Below are 24,461 nucleotides of genomic sequence, written 5' to 3' on the forward strand. Positions count from 1 at the left end.
TGTTTGGGATGATGCTCCAGCTGTAACGGTGAAAACACCACCGCTCTCTTTTCCGACTGTAGTCCTCCTCCTTCCGAAAGCCATTAAAAGCTGTTTCATGAATGCAGCCTGCATATGTGTGTGGGTTTGTGCTGATGAAAACTGAAGGTTTTGCTGTCTACCACTTCCACTTGCCTAAGTTCAGCATAAAATGAATCAAGCGTAATTGTGATATACTGTGTCCTCTACTCACTTTGCAAATAGTGTTAGCTTTCTCTTGAGAATGAAAGTGTCCATAACTTTGGCCACTACGCCTCTCTTTTATAGAGTTTTAAGAGAATTGTATTTTCAGCGTTCTCAACTGTTGAAATAATTTTTTAAATGATCTGTTATATTTTACTTAAAAGGTCATATTTGAAGACTGAAGTCTATTTTTATGTGTAATGGATCTGCTTCTGGAGTGCTTTTGTTCATTAAAATTAGAAAATTAAAATAGAAAAAATAGACAAGGGAAGTGAGGCATATTATACTATTACTTTCATGTTTGGTTTTGAAGGTAACACTACGTCAAAATGATAATTAGGTTTTGTCCTCAAAATGGCTTTGCTAGAGTACATGCATTGATGGAAGCAGCTCTGGTACTTCTTCCTTTCCGGAGTTAGAGAATTCCCGGCTGAGTAGGCTCAGAGTGCCTCCAACGACTCCGCTAAAATAAAATTATCATACCGAAAACCAGGGTGCCTGTAAGGTGGAAATTCATGTGCGGGGAGTAGAAGCATCATTCTGAAGACAGAGACTGTAGACTTGGTTTTGCCTTGGAAAAATGTTTACTAAGAAAACCTGCTATATATGTTAAAACTCTGGACTCAAGCCTCTTGGCAAAATGTCATCCTTGCTGAACTCATTTTGTTCCAAGGCTTTTACACCCAGTTTTAAGTTGTTTTTTTTTCTTTTTTTTTTGAACTCACAATACTTATCAAATATTTCTATTTGATATGCAAAAAGTATTTATATGTCCATTAAATCAGATTCACTAAATAACAAAATATACTTCCTCCGATGGAAGAAATTATATATTTGGATAACTTTCCGTTGTGGGAAGGCACTTTTCATCCCCGAGGTAGGTTGCTGTTCTTCGTATCGGCCCATTTTCAGGGCGAATCAGCATTTCTTCATCACTTGGGCACACAGCTCTTGCTGGCTGCTTCGGGGCCCTGTGGGCTTCCCAGTTAAGAGCTTGTCTCCCATTGCTGTGCCCATCCCTGCATCAGTTAAGTTTTCTGCACTGTGATTTAATTACCGACTCCCAGATACGTGGAATGGCTGATCCTCTTTAATGTCTCAGCTAAGCTTTGTAAATGAGTGATTCTAGCCAGGTAGACAGATTTCCTCTGATTATACACTGGGATAATAAAAACAGAAATTAATGTGTTAGTTCAAAACCAGTTTTCAGTTGATACTTACGACTGCTTTTATGCTTCCTTTTTGTTTTTGAAGGGAGAATGTCCAGGTGGTATAGGGTAGGTTTGCATGCTGCTATGTGTAAATACTAAAGTACAGGGAAATTAAAATGCAGTGCTTTTCATAGTACTTTAACTTGATTAGGGCTTTAGTGGAACTGTTTGTACTAAGGTAAAGTAAGTAATCTCCATTGAAATACTTAATTTAGATGCTATTAAAAGCCTGACCCTGAGAGACTGCTGAGGACTTTAGATCAGGTCTGAGGTCCATCCATGCTTCTGCATGATCCATTCATAATGAATGAACCCTTACAAAGTATGTACAGCCCAAATACAATTACAGAGTATACACTCAAAATTAGGAATTCATATTAAAAAAAAAAGAGGTGATTGTCTATAAACATGAATTGTTTTACCTCCTCTCTCGTGATTATGAAATAAAGCACCTCTGAAGTTTCTGTGAAGCTCTCATTTTTTGAGGAGAGTTTTTTTGAATTCTTAAACCTCAAATTTTAAATCTTAATGTAGAAAAAAGCATATTTTTTCTCACTCTAACTCAGAACTGGCATAATAATATAATCCTTCCTTCCATCTACTTCTCAAAAATAAAACTCAAATTTAGAAAATCTTAGGTTACATTAGAGCAGGGTGCACACCCAAACCTGATATTCAAAATTCACTTCATTTCAAAAATTAATGGCTTGTATTCAGGTGTAATTTATACCTGTGATTTGTACCTATGGCATCTGCTCAAGGTTGATCCACTATCTGTTTACATTTTTTTAAGTTCCTCATTTTAATTTCTAACATTCTGAAGTTTTGCTTCTTGCTATGGGAGGCGAGGAGTATCATTGTCCTTCCAGGTTTGTTGTGCTGTATTTTAGTTATGCAGATGTTCATTGTGTATGCATAAAGTTTTAGTATAATGTAGTATTTCCTTGTAGATACTGCAAAGACACATAATGTGCTACCTTCATTCAAAAACACAATGTTAGCTCAAAAGAAAGAATTGACAGAAAAGGTTTTGGTCTACAACAGCGAAGAATTGTGTGGATTTTATTTGATTGGCAGTGCTACTTATTTTTGACAAATCCTTTTTGATGTGAGCTAATAAATATTGCAGCATTAAATCCTGGGGATTACCAGATGTTTGGAGAGAATGTAGATTGTCTTTGCCTTGTGCATTGTGTGCTCAAAGCACTGCAGAAAAACAGGAGCTACTGGAGGCTACGTAAGAACTCTGATTAGTTCACGCGGTGAGCGCTGCGGACGCACCACGAGTGAGCTGGCTGCGGGGTTCCCTTGCACGTGTGCTAACGGTCCCTGGGACTGCAGAGGTAGAGCCTTGCCTCTCTGCTGGAGTAATTGAAACAATCTTACCAGATTCATAGGCATTATAGCTTTGAAGATCATTCAAATGATGCCTAGATACTACTTGTAGAGATTTTTTGGATAAAATACAGCTACTTGATCATGAAGTAGCTTCACAATGCAACATTTTTCATAAATAGAGTTTTTACTTAAATCTTATTTAATATTGTTCTTCACAAAGAAAGCCCTATGTGCTTATACGCATTAAACATGCTAGAAGTTATTCTTATGACCATGAACATTTGATAAAGCAGAGTGATTTGACTTTACCTTTCATGTTCTTAATGGTCACTATAGATAACAGGACGACTTATACTTCTAGATAGTAAAACTGTAATGTAGAGAAAATGAGAATTGTGGAAGGGAAAAGATAGTAATATGGCACCTGTAAAATGTGGAAAGGTAAAGATGAGAGGGAGTGGAGAGCTTTTGAAGAAATGGAGATAATTTAAACTCTCTTTTATCAGTGTTAGGGGTAACAAAAACAAGAGTAAGTGTAGAATAATGGGCTAAATGGTAAGGGGAATGAAATTTCAATCACCTGCTACAGCAGCTGTTCCCTGCTCGTACTTCCAGTTTTACCAAACGGAATAAGGAAAATGATTTTCCAAATGAATTGAATGTTAATGAGGATTTTAGTAATTTAAAGAGAAGTCTTAAAACAGTAGTGGCAAAGTTCAAAAGGTTTGAGTAGAGACACCTGAAGACTGAATTTGGCTAATGTATTGTAAAGCAGCAAGCCAGATGGTATGAATCCAAGAATTATTGAAGACTGCTGGAAGTAATTGCACCTCAGGTGGTCATTTTTAACATCTGTGAAGGACTGAGTAGACCAGGGTTGTGATTTTCCTCCGTCCTTCAGCTGGGCGACTTCTTCTGTGGCACAATGACAAAATGAAAAACCTTCTGAGGACCTAAGAAATAAGACAAAAAAAGACTTAAAATACTGCCTAATGAATTTTATCCTATTGGTTTTATTCTTCTGAAATGGACAAGCACTCAGTGTTCAAATAAAAATCTTACAGTACTCTGAAATACACTGCAAGGATGTTGCTGTCCACTGAAAACTTCACTGATATTAACATATTTGTATATTTTTTTTTCTAAGCTTACTAAGATTGTCTAATTACATTAATATAACTATGCTAAATGCTATGCTTTCATGAAGCTTTAGGCACCTAGGTTTGCCAGTCTTACAAAATTTTGAATTTATGAATTTATGTGTTTTGTCTTCTAATGTTTTTTTTTTTCCACAGAGTTTTCCATTCTTTTGGTATAAGAAACCCATGATACCAGTTTGAATATAGACTTAGATGGAAAGCTGGCAACTGAGATAGAAGACTTGTAAATAAGGAGAAAAAAAAAGCAGAAATGCACTACACAGTCACGTTTTAGGCAGCTCTTCAGGTTTAGATAATTCTGGTGTTTCTGTAATGGAAAATTTCCATACTCATTCTGAGTAATATTTTATTTTCCTTTGACCTTGTATCATCTATGTTACCTGGTATATTAAACTGCAGTCAGGCCCAGAACCTCTTATAACTGATAAAATACTTCAGTTTTGGCAAGTTTTGTGGAGTGATTTTGGTAGAAGGCAAAATAAACTGAGGGGGAAAAGAGTATAGCTGATGTTTTGGCTACTGCTGGTACCTGTGTTTCTGTTTGAGTTAGCATAAGCAAAACATTTTTTAGTGTTTTGTAGAATGTGCCACCATTTAAGGTACTTAATGAAGTTTTACCCATCCTGTGATTATCAATCTAAACTAGGTATAAAAATTACTGTTGTAATCTCAGAAGACAGTGACCCATAAAAGATGTATGATTGAAAATCAGATACATAATTGAAAATGTGATCATTGTTTCTTTAAATACACATTTATGTGTTAGTGCTATCTGGCCATATCTAGATCTGCCCTTAATTTAGCTGTCATTAACTGGCTGATTAGGTACAGGTATCAGGATAGATCTGGGTCATGAAGATATTCTCCTCTGAGATGAGAGTGGCCTTATTATAATTTATTTTTCTTGTAAGAATGAGTCTTTTGGAAACCCAGTCACAGAGGAAGGAATGGCTGGGGAGGTAGAGCCGTACACGGTTGGTTGTGCTGTTGGAGCTGAGTGAATTTCCACTTGCTTTTCCTTATGCCTATTGGTTCCTTCTGAGAAGGACTTTCAGAAGGTGTCTTCTACATCTGAGCCGCAGTTAGTTGTATCGATGATTTCTTCCATTCATGTGCCTAATTACCTGACGGAGCCTGCAAATCAACTTGGCTGCAGTCAGAGCACAAGTAATTGCACCTTCAATTTAGAGCACAAGTGGAGGACTAGCGAAGATTTGCAGCCTTAATGTATGGTCATGAAGGAAACTACCGAGTATTGTTTGTGGGCGCTTTCTGATAAAGCGGCTGTAGTTAGGGCATTGATTTGATTCTTCTCCTTTGTCCTATAACAATAGCTTGAGTTACAGTCTGAATTATATGTTTTTCTTTTCTTTGTAACCTTTGCAGTAATTATTGGGTGGCTGGTGTATTACAGAACAAGAATGGGTCTCATTTTTTTAAACAGTTTATGCCCTTTTCTTGCTTGGTATGCTTAAATATTTGAAGTTGCAGCCTTAAAATAAATTACTTGACAAAAGCACCAAGGGTTTATTTCATTGCTCACTTGCAGGGTTACCTAAATATGCAACTAATAACCTCAGGGAATGCATAGAAAACAGAAAATGAAACATTCTTATGGCAGTGTCTTGCAGTGCGTTGACTACTGACACAGATACATTCAGAGAGAGGAGGTTAAGGGGAGGGGAGGTACATTTCTTGGTAGATGCTGAGTGGTATATAGACAGCTTTTGTATAAACTGCAATTTTTGATTGCCTCTTCAGTAAAGGCACCCAGAGGAATGAATGTATATGTTTTTAGTAGCTTCTTGTTTCAGAAGCTGACATATACAATTACTGTTGGTGCAGTTGTACTTTGCAAAACTTTTTGTTATTCTCTTGGATATTTTCAGATGTCTAGTTTTTTAATTCAGTTTTTCCATTCTTTCTTAAAGAACAGTCTAGCTTTCTGCTTGTAGTAAGATGTAAATACTCATCATAACTGCACAGGATAAAATACTCAGGTAATAAAATTACCCAGTCAAAATGTCCTAGTTCAATTTTGTTGCAAAATCCTGTTTGCAGTATGCTTTCAGATTGTATTATAGTCATACGAAGTATTAAATAAAATAATGTATATATACTCCTCTTCTAGGGGAAATAATGGAATAATTACCACCAACATCTGTTTTGCTAGGTCAGAAAAATGACTCTTACAAAATTGCCCCAGCTTACTATATTCTAACTATGTTGCATAAGCAGCCGTTTTGATATATTTTAATTAAGAATAACATCAACAATGTAGATATGCAGTTGTTATTATACTCGATTAGAAACTTCAAATACTTTGCCCATAAGATGTATTGCTTCAATTTCTTTTGCTGCATCATGCTGAAACATCGTGCGATTAAAATATCATCTTGTTTTGCAAATGATTCTGTTGCGGACAGGTAGTCTTTATGAACTGATGAGATTAATACATTTATTTCACTCTCAAATGTGTGATAAGCCATGCTTTTTGCTCTCAAAGACTTTCTGTAGAAAACATTAAAGGAACTAGGACTCCAGGTTACCGACTGATTTGATGTTAGAAGCTGAGCTTTTTTACTGACGCTAGTTTTCATGAAAAAAAATGCACTGTGTATTGTCCCCGTTCACCCCCAAGAAAAATCTGGGTGAAAAGACGACTACGCACGGAAAAATGCCTTGGGGTGTTCTGTCGCTAAGAGGTATGATGGGGTTATTTGCAAGGCTTGTGATGACCACTACAGCTGGGGAGGGGGAATTTCAAGTTTTGAACTAGCTGGTCTATCAGACCAACTCGTGTCAGAGTCAGTTTTGTCAGAGCCACTTTTGTTTTGTTTTGCCTCTGTTTTTTTTTTTCTATCTTCTGACTGCATTGGTGGGGAAGTTAGAAAGGATGGAGTTCACCCTCTGGGCTTTGTTTTCCCAGTCAATGTGCTGCACTACAGCTACTTCAGTAGTTGGTTTGTGTTTTCAATCTGATGTACCCAGCAGAGAGGCATGGGGATTTGGCTGCATGTCTCCCCAGTCTTTGACTTGAGGAGTTGCTTCCCTGAAGGGCCACTGTAGCCAGAAATCATGGGTGCAGCGTGTAGCCAGCTGCTCACTTTGTCCCTTGGTGTGTGTCAGGTCAGCTTCAAGGATCTTTGGGCTAGTTTTAACGTTATTCAAAATTTTGATCCTGTGGGAACAGCTAGAGCTGCCTGAAGTTGTAACCTCATCAGTTGTAATATAGCTGCTCCCAGAAAATGTAATAAATTGTTTACACAAAGGAGACAAGGATATAAAGGATTATTCAGTTACTCAACAGGGAATAAGGAGCATACGGTACTATGAGCTGTAGAAAACAGGAAGAAACCCCACAGGTGTAGAATCAACAGAAAATGGGAAGAAGGAAATTTTCCTGCAAAAGACAGATATTAACTACAGCAGCACTTTTGATACCATTCCCTTTTTGTGAATTAGCTAAAAAATAATTGTTGACAGGTTTCCACAAATTTGAAAAGACATTTGTTAATCATTGCCACTTATCTGTGAAGAAATCCACACTTACGTTCTGTGAGTGGTTTGTTTGGTTTAGTTTGGTTTTTTCCTGTCTCTGCTCTGAAAGTGGTGTGTACTTTATGAACACTGAAGATTACCTATGAACCCATTTTTGCATGGCATGAATCTGGAAAAACTCTCCTTTTGGACCTTATTAAATAAGTTATTCAGATTAGTTGTTCATATAGATCTGGATTCTAACTTTTAGTAGCTCAGTTTTGAGGACAGACTGAATGTGTTCATTCAGTGTCATTGAAAAATAAGCAACTCCTGACAAGTATTTGGAAAAGGAAATAAAGCTTGACATTTCTTTAATTATTAATCTGGACAATCATGGAGTATCCCAAGAATCCACTTCCTTTAAAACCTACAGTACATCTCTCTAAGTACATACAAGAAAGCCACAGTATTATAGCCTCTCGCCCAACACCTTCATTTGAGTCAAATATTGTCTCCTGCCTGCAGACATTTCAGTAGGAGTTGCTGAAGTGGATCTGAAGGAATTATTTGGCTCTTATATTAAAGCTCAGAGCCAAGGAGAGATTTTGAACTGAGTATCTGTTGTGAGTACTGGATCTGTAGACAGCAAATTACCTTCACTGCATTAATGGAAAATTCAGTGACAAGGCTGTTTTGAACTTTTCATCCAATTTAGTGTAACAGCTCTGCCAACAGCCAGGTACCCACCTCTACATCGGTATGATCTTTGTCTTCTTTCTCTGGCTGTGTTTAACTGTCTTCTAATTATAACTCTTCTAACTCTCAAACTGGCAAGAAACCAAAAAGAAATAGGTAATATGTATTTTTACAAAAACATCCTTGCCTTATTTGTCATGAGAATCAGCTAGGAAGAAGATGTTACTCTGGAGAAAATGAAAGGTGCCATTCATTTCTTGCTCTAAGTCTAAACTCCTAGTCTGGACGGATTTCTGCCAAAATTTGTAAGATATTAAGTGATATGCTCTCACCTTTATTAGTACAAATATTAAAGCATGCATGGGGTGCATGACAATACCATTGCTTTTCATGGCACTATCTTTTACTCTCTTGTTAGGAATATGGCAGAGCCCCTAAAATATTCTTCATTTAGTACTGCCCAGTCTCTCTTTTAATCACAGTGCTCTTCTGTTACATTGATTTTACAAAAATACACTAAACCTGATTTCTCTGATTTCTGTTGTTTCTGCTTGTCATTCCCATACTGTAACCGCTATGCAGGAATGTGTCCCAGGAATGGTTTTGTTCTGGCAGTGATAGCACTTGCATGGGTCAGTAAGAAATGAGCGTATTACAATATCTGGAACTTTGGTTAAAAAATAACCAAAATAACCATACATTTCAGAGGAAGCTGCAATTGCTACAGCAATTACTAATTCCTTATTTGTTTTGCCTGTTCTAATCACCTACATTTTTCCCCCCAAAAATGTGGTGAAACGAGTGGATTATTACTTTCTCTTTTTGTGCAGTGCAGATGTATCCTTCTTGATTTAACAAAAAGTGTAAATTAGCCACAAGAAATAACTCAACCATTGCTATTTGATACTACTTGAAATAATACTACCTAACGCCCAGCCACTAAGGGCTTTGGGCACTGAGCACCCTTCTATAAATTGCAGTAATACAGTTTATTGCTCTTCTGTATTCTTTATGCTGCCATGCTAAACAAAGACCTACATGTAAAGTAGGAACTCCATGTAGAGTAATAAAGTGTCTGTTTCTCCGTCATCCTCTAGTTTTCCTCTCTGTTCTGATTTATCTCTATTCCACAAATACCAGATGTAGGCACCTTCTGTGCTTGATTCTGTATGTCCCTTACAGGCTGGAACTCCTCAGCTATTGCAACAGTAGGAGCTTTAACTGAGAGGCAGGTCACAAGGGATTATTTATCCCTACAATCAAAGGCTCATTTGAGTTGTTTCTCAGAATGTCCAAGCTTTGCTGGAGCAGACCTTAGTGTATCTACTAATTTCTTTGGCTTTCAATAAAAACAACACATGGAAAAGCTTGCCAATAGGAGCATCTTGACTCTTAATCCACTCTCTGTTTCAGAGAGACTGCAGTTTCCTGCGATACTGAGGGCAGCTACGATGTAATCTCATTGAAAGGAAATAAAGATAATGTGTGGTGCAGTCATTAAATGTAGATGCAAGAGAGTGTTGCGAGAAGAGGGCGTATGTGCCTGTGGTGGGTTGGCCCGTCCAGCAGCTGAGCACCATGCAGCCGCTTGCTCATTCCCCCCCAGCAGGACTGGGGAGAGAATAGGAAGATCAAAAGCGAGAAAACTCGTGGGTCCAGATAAAGACAGTTTAAGAAGTGAAGGAAGGAAAAAACAAAACAAGTGATCCAAAGGCAATTGCTTACCACCTCCCACAAGCAGACCCATGCCCAGCCAGTCTCGGAGCAGTGGCCATGTGGAAGTCACCCCCTCCTTCATCCCCTACTCCTAGCCTGATTGCTGAGCATGGCATTATATGCTATGGAGTATCTCTGGCCAGGTCGTTTCAGCTGACCTGGCTGTGCTACCTCCCAACTTCCGTCCCACACCCCCCAGCCTACCTGTTGTGGGGTTAAAAAAAAAAAAAAAAGAGAAAGCCTTGGTTCTGTGCAAGCACTGATCAGCAGTATCCAAAACGTTGGTTTGTTATCACGCAGTTTTAGCCACAAATCCAAAACCCAGCACCATATGGGCTGCGATGGAGAAAGTTAACTCCATCACAGCCAGACCCAGTACGGTACACCGGTCTGAAAGTCCTCCTCTGTCCATTAACAAACTGGCAGCAGAGGTGAACATAGCAGGATCACCATTCAACACTTCAAAATCTTTCAACTGAAGCGAATGAGATCTGAATCAATACTGACAGAAGTCACATGGTAGTTGGAAAATACATTGATGAAGCAAATCTCAAAACCTTAAGCAGTGGGCTGTTTTAACTTACTCTAGTTGCACCAAAAATAATGTTTTAAAGATCTTAATGTTTTTTTCCCACTTCCTTTAATGAAGTTTGACGTAGGGTAGGTGCTGATGGGCATGCCCGTGTGCCAGAACTGTCTTAACACCTAGAGAAGAAGAGAGCACTCTGTCCCACCAAGAGGCATTCCCATTTTCCTTAAATTAGTCAAGAGCTGCTGCATTATTGGGTGGCTCACATTTCCCCATGAAACATAATGGACAACAGGCCTTTGAAGTGTTTTATGTAGATGGGGTTGGCCATTAAGGTAAGAAGAGTTTGCAGGGGAAAAAAAAGCTGGATTTTTACATTATCTTGAAGTATACTGTGGAAATCAATGAATCCTGTAAAACAGCCAAGAAATTCCTGATAATTTTTTTTTCTTCTAGTACTGCCTTTGCTTTTTAATTGAGTGGAGTATATGTAGGGAGATGATTTGGTGGCCCATAGTCTTCCTGTAAAGGCTTTTTTATAAGCTCTGTGTGTGTGTATGTGTGTGTGAAAAATGTAATGTCGTTAGTGCTGTGAGGACTTGCATTGTTTTTAAGCGAACTGTGGATCTTGGTTCCACTGGGTTATTATATATATTATCTCTATGTAACATAGTATATAGTATCCAATCTACAAATTTCCTGATCACCTCTCTGGTGTGTTTCCCCTAACAAAATGAAGGAGAAAACCATATCTTTATTTCTGATGAATCATGGTATTCCTCTGCTTTAAATAAAATTCCATTTTTCGGAAAAGCAGGTAACTTAATCATGAAGAGGACTGTGAAAAACTAAATTCCTAATCGGAGCCCAGTGATAATGGCCAAATAATTTTGTTTGCTACAGTTTTGCTCACAAATATTTACATAAAGAGATGCTGGTTTACCATTCTCACATGACCTTGGGAAACTCATCTAACTTTCTACTACCTTAGATCCCCCTAAATGAAGAGATTTCAGTGTTCCCTTTCCTGGTACTGACACTCTTTGGCTTATTTACATTTTAAATTATTTATAGGAATGTTGCCTTGAATAATATTTATCTGTATCTATATTCAGTGATACATGTATGTGTGTACATATATATGTGCACACAAAGGCTTATTAAAGCACATTTGGATTTAAATTACTTGTTTTATTTGCAAGTAACTTCTGTGTAAATCTGAAAGCAAACAGAAAAATATTGATGTAAACTTGCAAAATAACCTTTACGAATTTGTTCCATATTTTGACAACTTCTGATTTATATATCACTGATCTAAAAAAATGCTTTTGTCAAATCCATTCTCCAGGGCTTCTAAATGGCATAAAATTGAGCATGTGTACAATTACCTGAACAATGAGAAACTCCAAAAGGCAATTTTGGTTCTTCTAGCCTAACAGTGGTCTTACTTTGAAGTTATACTCCACTGCATAGTTCGGTGTTATACCACTAAATATAGGGGCACTGTATTCAATTTAAATTGTAAAATTATGTGGCATAAACCTGAATTTGACTTATGTGACATTACTGCAGTATAGTAACCTTTCCTGTTTTTCTAACCTTCAGTGAAGTGTAATGTTATGTTGTCAAACAGATCTGCTCATTAATGTCAAAATCAGCTATGTCAGTTTTAAAAGTCATCTGTTATGGGACCTTGCAAATATATTGAGAAATAAAAATACATTGAAAAGCTTTTTTTTTTTTAAAGCAAATCAGGCAAAGTATAATTTAGTTTCTGAGTAATGAAAAGGACAAATTCTAGCAAACAACTTTGTTGTATCTGTAGGAAGATCTGTAGGTATGCAACACGTATAGCCTGTGTTCATCCATTTTTGTATGTCTTTTTTGAGATATATTATTTTACTTGATTGGGTGATTTTTCTTCAACATAATAAGAATGGAAGAAATATGTTACTATCTGGTGACATTTCATTAAAGTTTGGATCAATAGGAATATGTGAAAATACCTTTTTGGCCATAAATGACTGTGCCAGTATTCATATAGACTTCTTCCTTTACATCATAGTAACCTGAATAAAATCATGTTTGTGCCTGCTGCTTTGCCATCTTCTTCTGTCCTTGGCATTACTTGCTTTAGTAAAATACATTAAGAATTTTCTATAATTATGGCAAATGAATTGTTGATTTCCTCTAGATAGTAATGATGCATGGGCTCACTGGAAATGAGCCGCTTGCTTTATCTCCATGTAATCTTGCAGGAAATCTTCAAGATACAGAGATAGCTTTTCATAATCAGTCAGAAATCTCATTAGCTTCAAGATGAGACTTGTGTGAGGAAGAGAAGATGTAGCAGAGGGTGCATATTGGAGCTTTGGTCCGATGAGGACATGGGGAACATAACCTCGAGTCACACCAAGGGTAGCAGTGAGCCTCAGGCCCCCAAAAGGGTGTGTGACTCCTCTTGACAACCAACTGTCTGGAGGTGAGATCTGCAGGGAAGATTGGATGAGTGTTGCAAATAAACTTATTTAACAAAGCAGCTGTTCAGTAGCTGTTCTACTTAGGAACTTGCAAAAATCCCTATAGGTGGCTATCTGTAGCTTTCATGTACGTAAGTACTTTTGAGTCTCAGGATACTTACTCACATCTTGCCAGAACATTGTTATTCTCCTTAATTCTCCAAGTATTTCTGCTGGACTGGAAAAAGAGTACAGTATTTTTACTTCTGAAACTTGTTAGAAACAAACTGAAAGACTGTGAACACAGGATGAAAAGGGACAACAACTTTGAAATACTGAGTCTCAATGAAGTTGCCTCTGACTCTGCAATAACTCTGCGTGGCATTATACCTCTTCACAGAAGTGTGTTACATTCAACTCAGCTCCGAAAAGCCAAAGGAATTCCCTTGCCTGCTGTAGCTTGTCTCTACATCACGACTGTTTTTTATTTCAAATATAAACCAGCTTTGTCATCCATTGTTATTTTATCCAAGTCTCCCTCTGCCCCAGCTACTCAACGGTCCTTATGGCAGTATTTTCCATGACCTGCATTTTACATATTTTTTTTAATATTGTGCACCATGATAGTTTGCTTTTTTCCCCTTGCTTTTCTATGCTGCAAATGTGAAAACTATTGTGTTCATAAAAAAAGGTGGATGGCCACAGATTTTAACTTGTGCACGTGCCATGCTGTTTTGATCGGTTGTGCTGACCCCATTTTCTCCCTGCTTTTGTATTTATTGCATGTATAAGTAATGACCAAAATTTTAAACTCATCTACTGTGATTAGACCTTGAACAGGGATTCCGGTAGAATGCTTTAGAAGTTAGTCTTTTACTTGTTTGTCTAGCGTAATAGCTAGCTCATTGTGTTTGAGTAAATGTTACAAGGTACACTGCAAAAGGAGTTGGAAGACGTGAAATGCATTCTTAATGCTAGCCATAAGACATTAAATAGTTTCCATAAATGTTTTTGATCTTTTTTGTGAGTAGTAGGAACTAAGGGTGTTGACAAAGCTGTTCCAAAATACCAAAAATTACCAACGTTCAGTTCATGAATGGGCACTTGCACATCCAGGGGAAAAATCTCTCTGCTTAGAACAAAAATGATCAAGGCTGAGAAAAAGTACAAAATGTTTTGCAAGGATAAGAAAATACATAACTAGTGTGGGTGATTAACACTTCTCAGGATGACTTACATGTGCACATTTATTCTTTTAGTTTATTTTTACTGAGATAGGGGTGGGTTTTGTTTTGTTTTATTTGTTTTGGATTGGGCTGGGTTTTTTTCAGTTTGTCTTTGCAGAAGGAGGGGTTTCTCTTACCGGCGCAGCCCAGAGAAATAAAAATATGAAGACAGATTGTTCCCATATCCAAATCCCACACCTGTTCTAAGCAGGGTAATTGCTAACAAGCTGCTCTCTTTTTAAAATGCCCGTTATCCACAGAGCTGACGGAGAGTCATGCATTCCTGTGAAAGTGGCATTTTACAGTGACTCTGAAAAGAAGCGCCAACGTTTTGATGAATAAAGATATTGACCGGGGAAAGTAATTGTACCACTGTAATCATTCAGACAAGAACTGGAGCAATAGGATCTTATAACACGGCGAATTGTAAAGGGAGCGTGAGGGATGAAAACGATAGGTACTTATGCAAATGGATTGTAACCATCCTGTGCCACTTTGTGGATCTGTCTTTTAGTCTCTCTTGCTATCTAGGCCATGGGATTACTCAAAAACAGCTGGGAAGGAAGGGATGCAATAATTTCATCACAAATTCTAAATGTGGCTGTGGTAATTTTCCTGCAAATAGTACACTGCAAAATCAAGGCAGGTAGTATTTAATATCAGTTGCAGGACCAGCTCTATAAAGAACTCCAGAAAGACTGCAGTCTTTTTATTATAAGTATCCTGGGTCTGTCTTTTAAAACACCTGAGATACAACATGAAACTGTTTGTCTTTTTATGTTTATTGCCTTTTCTTCATGTTTGGGGAATGCAAATGGTAGCATTTAATGAAGTAGATGCTGGAGGAGTCATTAAGTGATATTGTCGTGATTACATCTAAGCTACAGAGTGAGACTCATTCTCATTCCTACTGCAAAGCAAATTACATTTGCTTTTCCTACTCTAATGCACTTTGCCCCTGAAATTCTTGCCAAAATAAGGGAAGGCTGTGATTCTTCTTAGAGCTTTCCTCTGTAGGCTTTGTCCTGGTGACAGTACAGGAACAGTTTAAAAAAAAAAAAAAAGGACAAAAGAAGACAATTCGTTCAAGGCTTCAGAAGATGCTATGCTGGCAGAAACTGCTACGTCCCCTGGCTCCTCTAACCAAGATCCTTCATCTGCCCCTACTGCCCCAACACAAAACCAGGCAACCACCAGACACTGCTGCAGCTCAGTGCTGATGGGTTTTCTGTTTCAAACACCCACAGTCTGGGGGTAAACACCAATGTGCATCTGCACACTTGTACCACTGAGCATGTCAGCCTGGGAAAGTTCACCCCAGACTGCAGAAATAATGGCAGAATCTCTGCTTTCGCTTTGAGCTGTACCCAGCAGAAATAGTTAAAACTGGTGGAATTCTTGTTCTTAATTTTTATAGATAAATGCATGTTTTCTATATTTGGTTGATCGCACCATTTATCAGTTAGGTCGATTCCAGCACGGGCAGGCAGTTCTATAAGAAAAAGCAGCGTAGTTAAACGCCAGCTCTCAGAGTTAGCATGTCTCTAAAAGATTGTTTTGCATTTCTTCTCCCAAAGATGATGCTGCATTTTAACTAACCTGCCTCTTCTGGAAAAGCCTAGCAGAGGCACTCTTTAGTCCCCAGGCTTTAGCCAGTGCCCTTCACTGTCCCTGCTTGCACCAGGCAGTCTCCTACTGCTTCTGTCATTATTTCCATGGTAGAAATTGTATTGTGGTTTACAGAAATAATTTTCCAAGAAATCAGGAAAATGCTATTAAGATAATTCAAAAACCTGACTTATTAATGCAGCGTGTTACGGCAATATTTTCTGACCTTTTGTTGTCTCCTTAGTTGTTCATGCTTGCTAGAAAAATTATGTCTTAAAGGCTTTTTATCCTCATTGATTAACAATAAAACTGTGCAACTCGATAAGCTTTAGGAAGGAAGCTGTGATTTTTTTTCTGGTTATGCTGCTTACAAGAAAGATTGTAAGTTTATTCAGGTAAAAATATGGAAATATTTGAGGTTTTTTGTTTTTTTTTTAAGGTACTACATCTATTAATTTTAAGTGATTCTTTTTCCCAAATCAATATCCCCAATACTACTTAAAAGGAAATAGGACTCTTAAATTATAAGCACTTGCATTGCTGTGTCAAGGGATAAAAAATATGTCTATATGAAATAAATTTAATGGAAATTAGTTTCATCTTATTATTTCTATTGTAATAGGAACTTGGGCTATATCTTCTTGTTACATTCAGGTGTAACACATCCATTATGGAGGTAATTTTGTAGGTTTTTTTATTTTCAAGACGGACCATCCACATCAGACTCTGTATTTCATTTAAAAATAGAGAACAACTTCTCAGAACTGCTGGATGAGGTTACATGCCATAGATTGTGAAATTCAAAGCTATGTCCTGCTAGTACTTAAAAGATTTTCATGCTTGTAGTGAATCAATTCATCATCAGTCAGTAAATTGTGTTTGGAGAGGGAGTATATATTTAGAAATCATCCTAGAAAAGGGGAGAGAAAAATGCTTCAGCATATTTGATTTATATTTGCTTTGTGTATTTCCTGGATATAGTTTTTCAGCATTTCCCTCTGAAATATCTTGTTTTGCAGTGGCAAGTGGGATTTAGCATAGAGGGATGCTGAAGGGTTGAAATGACTCATGCTCTCCTTTGACAGCCTCAATCTGTCATCTCTCTCATGTCCAGTCTCTGCAGATTTTTGTTTTTAGCCTTTCTTTTGGCTACTATTGCAAAATTTTGGTGTGATCACTTAATTACACTATTTGCAACTTCTATAATGCCATATAATACCTGTTTTCGTAAAAGCAGTCTGACAGCAAGTTATGCCTTTTCTTTTAGGGGTCTTTTCAACAGAGATTAAATGGAGACAATCACAGAGCAGGAAGTTTAGGCTCTTAGGCTAGAACCTCCCTTTGGTTGCATACGTTGAATTCACTGATGGTAGTGATTAAAAGCTCATGGTAGGCAGGAGTAAGCCAAAAGCATTAGGTTCCATAACATTGGTGTACATTTTTGTGTGTGTGCAGTATAATAAATTTTTCTCTTTGTAGCTGTGTTTTACTAAGATATTACTCAATCACAAATTACATTCAGAAAGATATATTATGTGAGGATTGTTTTTGGCAACAGTGCAATTAAATGGTTTGTGGAAAAGGTACTTTAAATAAATACTTGCAATTGTATTATGCTTTGAGCAGCCATTTTCTGATTCATTAGAGTTAGATTGTAAAATCTATAACATTATAGATAGTATAGTATTATATAAAAAACATATATAGTTGGTATTTTTTCAAACTACTTTAATAGAAGAGCCTATTTAGAAAATTAGATCCTAAATCTCCATCTGCGTGTTCATTGTTGTTATGTGCCAGCTAGCAGTTAGTTATGGGGAAACTATGATGTCAAAAGCTTCTCATTGTATGGCTCTCTATGATGTTTCCTCTTGAATGACTCCATCTTCCTGTCATACTCGAAAATGACAGCTTCTGTCTTGCCAATGAGACACAGTCTAAAATCTATTTAACTGCCTTTTGCTCATGAACATTTTGAAAAGCAGTGCAAAGCTAAAAATATTTTATTGTAGAAGAACAGCAGCTTACTCTATTTTAAAACTTTGTAGGTTATAGTCCAAGAGTTACATTGGTTAACATCAAGAGAGTTGACTGGAGATGGCCCTGTTACTAGTCGTACTATGAATTCACCTTATTACAGTAATTTTTGTAATACTTCATCAAATCTTTTTTTGTTAGTGTATATTGACTTTGCAAATTTCTTACTAGAATGTTATCACTCAATATCAAAACATCCTTATGACCTTTTAATAACTTCTAATCTAATAATTTGGAACAACTCATAATTTTTATCAAATTATTAAAAAAAAGTACTTTCTTCTTAGTCAGAGATAAGTCCTTCTTTTTATGCCAGTCTCCAAGATTTTCAGCTAGCTGGAAGCCCCCTTCTTTCTCACTGTGGGTACCAGTAAGCTTTGTATGCGCAATACTAGGTTCACCTATTTGATACGCTCCTTGCAAAAAATTGCAGAAGTATTTAAATTGGAGCTTTATTTTTAGAAACTGAACAATATTCATGTCTGCAGAGAAGAACCTTCTGAATAACGAGGACTTGGTACATTTCTTTAGAGGCTTTGGTACAGAAAACATTCATCAAGTTGTCCAGCTTCTGTCATTTTAAGTCAGTCCTTTGGAACAAGGTTTCACAATTCTCTGAGGGTAACTACTGTCTTCTCACTGCCACTTGCTTGTATGAGCTGCTAGTTCTTCTGTTTCAATTGGACTCTGCTAAGTATCATATGAATAAGGCTTACGTTGTTATGTTTAGAATAAGTTCATGTTTTCTAGACTGTGCTATTAACATTAAAATAATTCTTACTTAAGGGAAAATAATAGCTTGGAACTGAGTTTACATGCAGGACATAAAAGTTTTGTATTTCTGTGAAAAGGCTGGGGATCCTTGCAATGTCAGCGTGGCCAGGGCTGTCCAGAAAGGACTGAACCATGCAATCCTCATATCCTAGGGATCACCAAGTAGGGTGCTGAAGCCGTCATGCGGGCCTTGAAGACCGACCGTCACAGAATCACAGAATCGTATAAGTTGGAAAAGACCTTTAAGATCATCAAGTCCAGCCGTAAACCTAACATTACCAAGTCCACCACTACACCATGTCCATAAGCACCTCATCCAAACATCTTTTAAATACCTCCAGGGATGGTGATGCAACCACTTCCCTGGGCAGCCCCTTCCAATGCTTGATAACCCTTTCAGTAAAGAAGTTTTTCCTAATATCCAATCTAAACCTCTCCTGATGCAACTTGAGGCCATTTCCTCTTGTCCTATCACTTGTTACCTGGGAGAAGAGACCGACCCCCACCTCGCTACAACCTCCTTTCAGGTAGCTGTAGAGAGTGATAAGGTCTCCCCTCAGCCTCCTTTTCTCCAGGCTAAACAACCCCAGTTCCCTCAGCTGCTCCTCACAAGACCCTTGTGCTCCAGACTCTTCCCCAGCTTCGTTGCCCTTCTCTGGACACGCTCCAGCCCCTCAATGTCTCTCTTGTAGTGAGGGGCCCAACACTGAACACAGTATTTGAGGTGCAGCCTCACCAGTGCCGAGTACAGGGGGACCATCGCTTCCCTAGTCCTGCTGGCCACACTATTCCTGATACAAGCCAGGATGCTATTGGCCACCTTGGCCACCTGGGCACACTGCTGGCTCATATTCAGCCAGCTGTCAACCAACATGACCAGGTCCTTTTCTGCCAGGCAGCTTTCCAGCCACTCTTCCCCAAGCCTGTAGCGTTGCATGGGGTTGTTGTGGCCCAAGTGCAGGATCTGACACTGAGCCTTGTTAAACCTCATACACTTGGCCTCGTCCCATCAATCCAGCCTGTCCAGGTCCCTCTGCAGAGCCTTCCTACCCTCAAACAGATCAACACTCCCACACAAATTGGTGTCGTCTTGCAAACTTACTGAGGGTGCACTCGATCCCTTCATCCAGATCATTGATAAAGAGATTAAACAGAACTGGCCCCAACACAGAGCCCTGGGGAACACCACTTGTGACCGGCTGCCAGCTGGATTTAACTCCGTTCACCACCACTGTTTGGGGCCGGGCATCCAGCCAGTTCTTTACCCAGCGAAGAGTACACCCGTCCAAGCCATGAGCAGCCAGCTTCTCCAGGATAATGCTGTGGGAAACCGTGTCAAAGGCTTTACTAAAGCCTAGGTAGACAACATCCACAGCCTTTCCCTCATCTACTAGGTGGGTCACCTTGTCATAGAAGGAGATCAGGTTGGTCAAGCAGGACCTACCTTTCCTAAACCCATGCTGGCTGGGCTTGTTCCCTTGGTTATCCTTGGTTATCTTTAAGGCTAGTCAGGAAGTTGCTGTGGTAATGAGTATTTAATGAGGTGGGAGTGAATCAGAAGGAGCTGAAGAAAACGAGGGGAGCAGGCAGGTTTGCAAGGGGTTGGGAAACAGGGGCAATGGGATGGGGAAAGGAGATGGATGCCAGGAGTTCCTGCTTACACCATTTTTTTTCCCCCTGCCTGTGGAAGACGGGAGTCCTGAACTTTAGTAAAAAAAAATATGGGCATCAAAGATATGTTGTTGGTTATGGTAATCAGGCTTCTCCTTCATGGTGATCCCCAGGAAAGCTGCACAGAGTTCAGTCTGAGAGGGACTGCCTGCTAATGCTATGCTGCAAATTTCCTCAATAATTTCCTTCTGTGTGCTATAATTGAAAAACATCCATTATCTGCCATTCAATCAGTATCAACACCAAAGAGGAGATTTGTGTAATAATAAAAAAATACAATTACTCTTACAGCCACCAGGAGGGAAGGACTGAGAGCAGGCCAGCCTGGCCAGCAGCCTTTTACCACTAAGCCTGAGCTGGCTTCAGCTGTGGGGAGAGGAGGGCTAACGCCTGTCAGGTGAGGGAGCTGATCCTGTGAAGACCAGCTGTGGCCTAGGGTTTAAACTGAGTAGACAGACTAGCTACTTTTCCCCTCTGGTGAGGCTGAAAATCTCTAAAATGAGCAAGCTCAGCCAGGCCCAGGTCAGGCAGGAGGATGCGGCCCAGCGGGTGGCAGCCATGTTGGGGTGGTGGGGGGCTCCTTGCTGGGAGCTGTGACGGGCTGAGGGCTCCTGTGAGACTTCCCCTGTGGGATTGCTTAGAGGCAGCATAGGGGAATTCCCTTTACATTTCCTGCAGAGAAACTGTCTTTTACAGGTGGAAATGAACATGTGAGGGGTTAAAAAAAAAAAAAAATTAAGACACATGAGATGCTGTTCTGGGTGGTGCATGGTGTTGAGGTGGTGTACACCAGTCAAGAAAGTACAACAGTGTTGTCATTTTCTGTTGTTAAAACATTTCCATAGCTCACTCATAATTCAGAAAACAAAAATGAAATAATAACTATGTGAAAAAGTATTAACATGCCTTTGGAAGCTTATAAAACATAGCAGGAGGTTCCTTCCTGTGTCTTAGCCCTACCCATAGAACAAGATGGCTGAGGTGGCAGAGTTGCTGTCAGAAAGGGGAAAGATAAAAGAATATTCTTGCTTTGTACTTGCAAGATTAACAAACCAGGTTCACAGATCAAATAGGAGAGACTCCAAGTAATCTCTCAGCTTCCATGGCAGTCGCTCCGTGTGCATTCAGCAGAGAGGTGGCCTTGCAGGGCTCTGCTGATGCATGTTATGGCAGCAGGTCCTGGGGAGGGGGAGAGAGGCTTTTATGTGGTGGTGTCTTCAAGGGAAAGGGTGGGCTAAAGCCCATGTTTTTTACCCCACCTGGTATTTAGTTGGAGCTTAGTGGAAGCTTGTGCAGGCTGGGAAGTGCTTGTGTAACATAACTCAACTTTGTAAGTAGGCTGAAGTGGGATCTTCTGAGAAGTCCCTCCCAGGTTTCTCTTCACAGAGAGTCTTACCACAGCAATTTAATTTTGAGATAGTAAAGGCACAGGTAATTGTGGCAGAGAAACATTTATGCTTGCCAGCTATAGACAGAAAAAATATTGTTTTCTGTGAAAGAAAGTTAGGATTGTATGAAACAATTGTTGTACTGTTTTTGTCATTCTGTTGCTAGATGTTTACGTGTTGTTTGGTCTCAAACTGTACCATGAACACAGGCAATGCATTGTTACTACTGACAAACATAAATGGTGTCTGGCTGGAGTTAATAGAAGTTAAACATGTAACCACAGACAATGTAGGTTTAAGTGTACTAGTAGTTACAGAAGCATTCATTTAACATTTGTTATAAGCTACTGTTGGTTTTTTATGAGTAATAGGGGAGCAGTTTATAGTTGAACTACTGTATAGAGAAGAAGAGCTGTGGGGCTTCGGATGGAATACTTGGAGCCTCAGGCAGTTTTGTAAATGTTTTCTATTACAAATAAGTTTAATAGTGTACATTAAAAAGGATGTGTATTTAAACCTTTATGGTACATACCAGGTTAGGTGGAATTACAGTAAATTGCTACATTTCATTTCTGTAATTATCTTATAAACTGCTAGTTGATATTGTCCTGAAGTTTATGTTCAGCACATTTTACCACCAGTCGTATTTTGGACAGCTTGTATAAGGTCATTTGATTGTCTCTTAGGGGTATAAAATTACATACATATATTTTAAAAAAAGAGAGAGATATCTATTAAAAAAGCATAAGAGTTACACACCTTTGGATGACTGTGTGTACTATTGAGAGGGGAGGGATCATGATCACCTACCATGCTGTGATTATGAGTATGCACAGAGCAATTTTCCTATCACTAATAGTTCTAGAAATATACGATTATGAAACATGGTCTTTTCCTTTTATTTTATTTTTTTCCATTCCTGTAGGAACTTGGAAGTAACAGCCCTCCGCAGAGGAACTGGAAGGGAATTGCTATTGCGCTGCTGGTGATTCTAGTTGTTTGTTCACTCATCACTATGTCTGTCATTCTTTTAACCCCAGGTAACCTACTTCTTTATTTTATCTTACTGAAGGTGTATGATTCATAATGCAGTCATTAAAATGACATATAAATGTTAAAGTATCTCTTGCCCTTAAGCATTTTTAACATCTGGCTACTATAAATTTGGTACCTGTAGGGACTCAAGAGTTACCAGAGCCCTTGTGGAGCAGCAGCATTTGGCTTTGGCAGTAGGTCCTTAGGATTGTGTCAGCCTTGAGGTGGCTACAAGCAATTCTCATTAGCCTCAGCAGGTGTGAGGTGACTTTAAGATTTTGTCACTTGTGTCTTGGTGTAATTTCAGATTTACAGATGAGCTGAGAGAAAGCTGTATGTCATGGAAAACTAATACTGAGAATGAAACTTCTCACTGAACCAGAAGCCAACAGACGTTGCCAGCCTTGTACAGGTGTTTTGCCACAACACTTAAGACTGTTTTTCATTTTGGGAATGACAGTAGTTCTACCTTCACGTTAACTTACAGTTTCTGAAGGTGTGGCAGACTCGAATGCTTTATGTGGAACTCCTTTACTGAGATACTGATGTTAGCATTTAAACTATGCATGCTGATATATGGTAATTACTGTTGAGTGAAGTGGTATGTAACACTAATCATAGACTCAAAGCAAACTCAGAGTTTGCAAAAAAAATTGCAAACTTGATGCAAAAAAAAAAAAAAGGACAACTTTGCAGAAAAAATTCCTTTAGGCAACATTTAGGTCAGCCAAACTGACAGAAAATGCTTTTTTGAAATTGTTCTGAGTAACATCAAGCTCTAGGAAGAGGATCCATTTGGATTATGTCCAATAGACATAAGAACAGGGTTGGGACCGACCGCTCCACACCATCTCTCATACTACTCTTAAATGAATAGAAAGCAAACTAAAAATTATTTCTGCTGAAGTGGAGATTCATTACCAGAAGATACAGGTTTCTGTTCAATGCTGTATAGGCTCCGTGTAACTACTGTAAATTGGCAAACAAGTTTTGATACCTGACTACTTTCTGGCAAGTTGTTTTTCCTTTTTCATGCAAACATAATACAAACTATACTAGTTCCCAGTTATTGATATACCTGTTAGCTTGCATACAGTTTACTAGTGGTGTTTTTCCACTTTTCAGATGGGATTTAACATCAAGCCTTTATCCTAATTTCTAGTGTTAAAACTTCTTTTTCCACAGAAAAATCAGTAAGGAGTTAGAGTTAATAATATACTACACTACATCATTATTAGTTTTATTTGCTAAGTTAGAAGGTAAATTTTATGAGGTGTTTAGGCTACTTTTAACCTGCAAAAATAATATCCTATAAACTTGTGAAAAGTAACGAGGCTATTAATTTCTACTTTTGCAGTCTTCTAGTTTAGTAAGCACAAACAGGTTTGTCATTTTGAATAAATACACACTGGATGTTGAACTGTTGTTAGTTTGATGTATAGTTAAAAAGTAGCCATTTATGTTTTAACATTTGATTTTGTTTGTATCTTCTGTAATCTGTGTTCATTTTCTATACATAATATATATAATTTCAGACTGAAATATAGAAATCTGTGGGAAATAGTGTAAGGACATTGGAAATATGATTCCTTCAAGGAATAATTCAATAAAACTTAAAATGGAAATGAAAAAGAGACAGCAGGCTATTTAGTAATGTGGTAATAAACATAAAGTGGAAAAAGGCAGTCTTTAAAATAAAACAAGTACTTTGTGAAGTACATACTAATTTGTGCTTGTGCTCAAGAAAGATTAACCCAGTATAGTGTTTTGAGAGTTCACATGATGTGTAATTCATCTTACTATATATAAACTAAGCATTTTGGAAACTTAATTACTATTTTAGAGTCTTTTGATGTCAAATCAACATTTTTCTTAAAAATTATGCAATATGAGGTATTGACAGAGTGG

The 24,461-nt window shown here is 38.3% G+C and overlaps 1 protein-coding gene across 1 annotated transcript in view; it reads left to right on the top strand.

The window, feature by feature from the left end:
* DPP10 (dipeptidyl peptidase like 10) overlaps positions 1-24,461 on the top strand; it is a 564,363-nt gene that overhangs the window by 299,374 nt on the left and 240,528 nt on the right. Inside the window, exon 2 of the mRNA XM_072874221.1 lies at positions 22,444-22,558. Coding sequence (XP_072730322.1) covers positions 22,444-22,558 — 115 coding nt within the window. The remainder of the gene's footprint in view (positions 1-22,443; positions 22,559-24,461) is intronic.

The sequence above is a fragment of the Ciconia boyciana genome, chromosome 10, assembly GCF_034638445.1.
Source record: "Ciconia boyciana chromosome 10, ASM3463844v1, whole genome shotgun sequence".
NCBI classification, from domain to species: Eukaryota; Metazoa; Chordata; class Aves; order Ciconiiformes; family Ciconiidae; genus Ciconia; species Ciconia boyciana.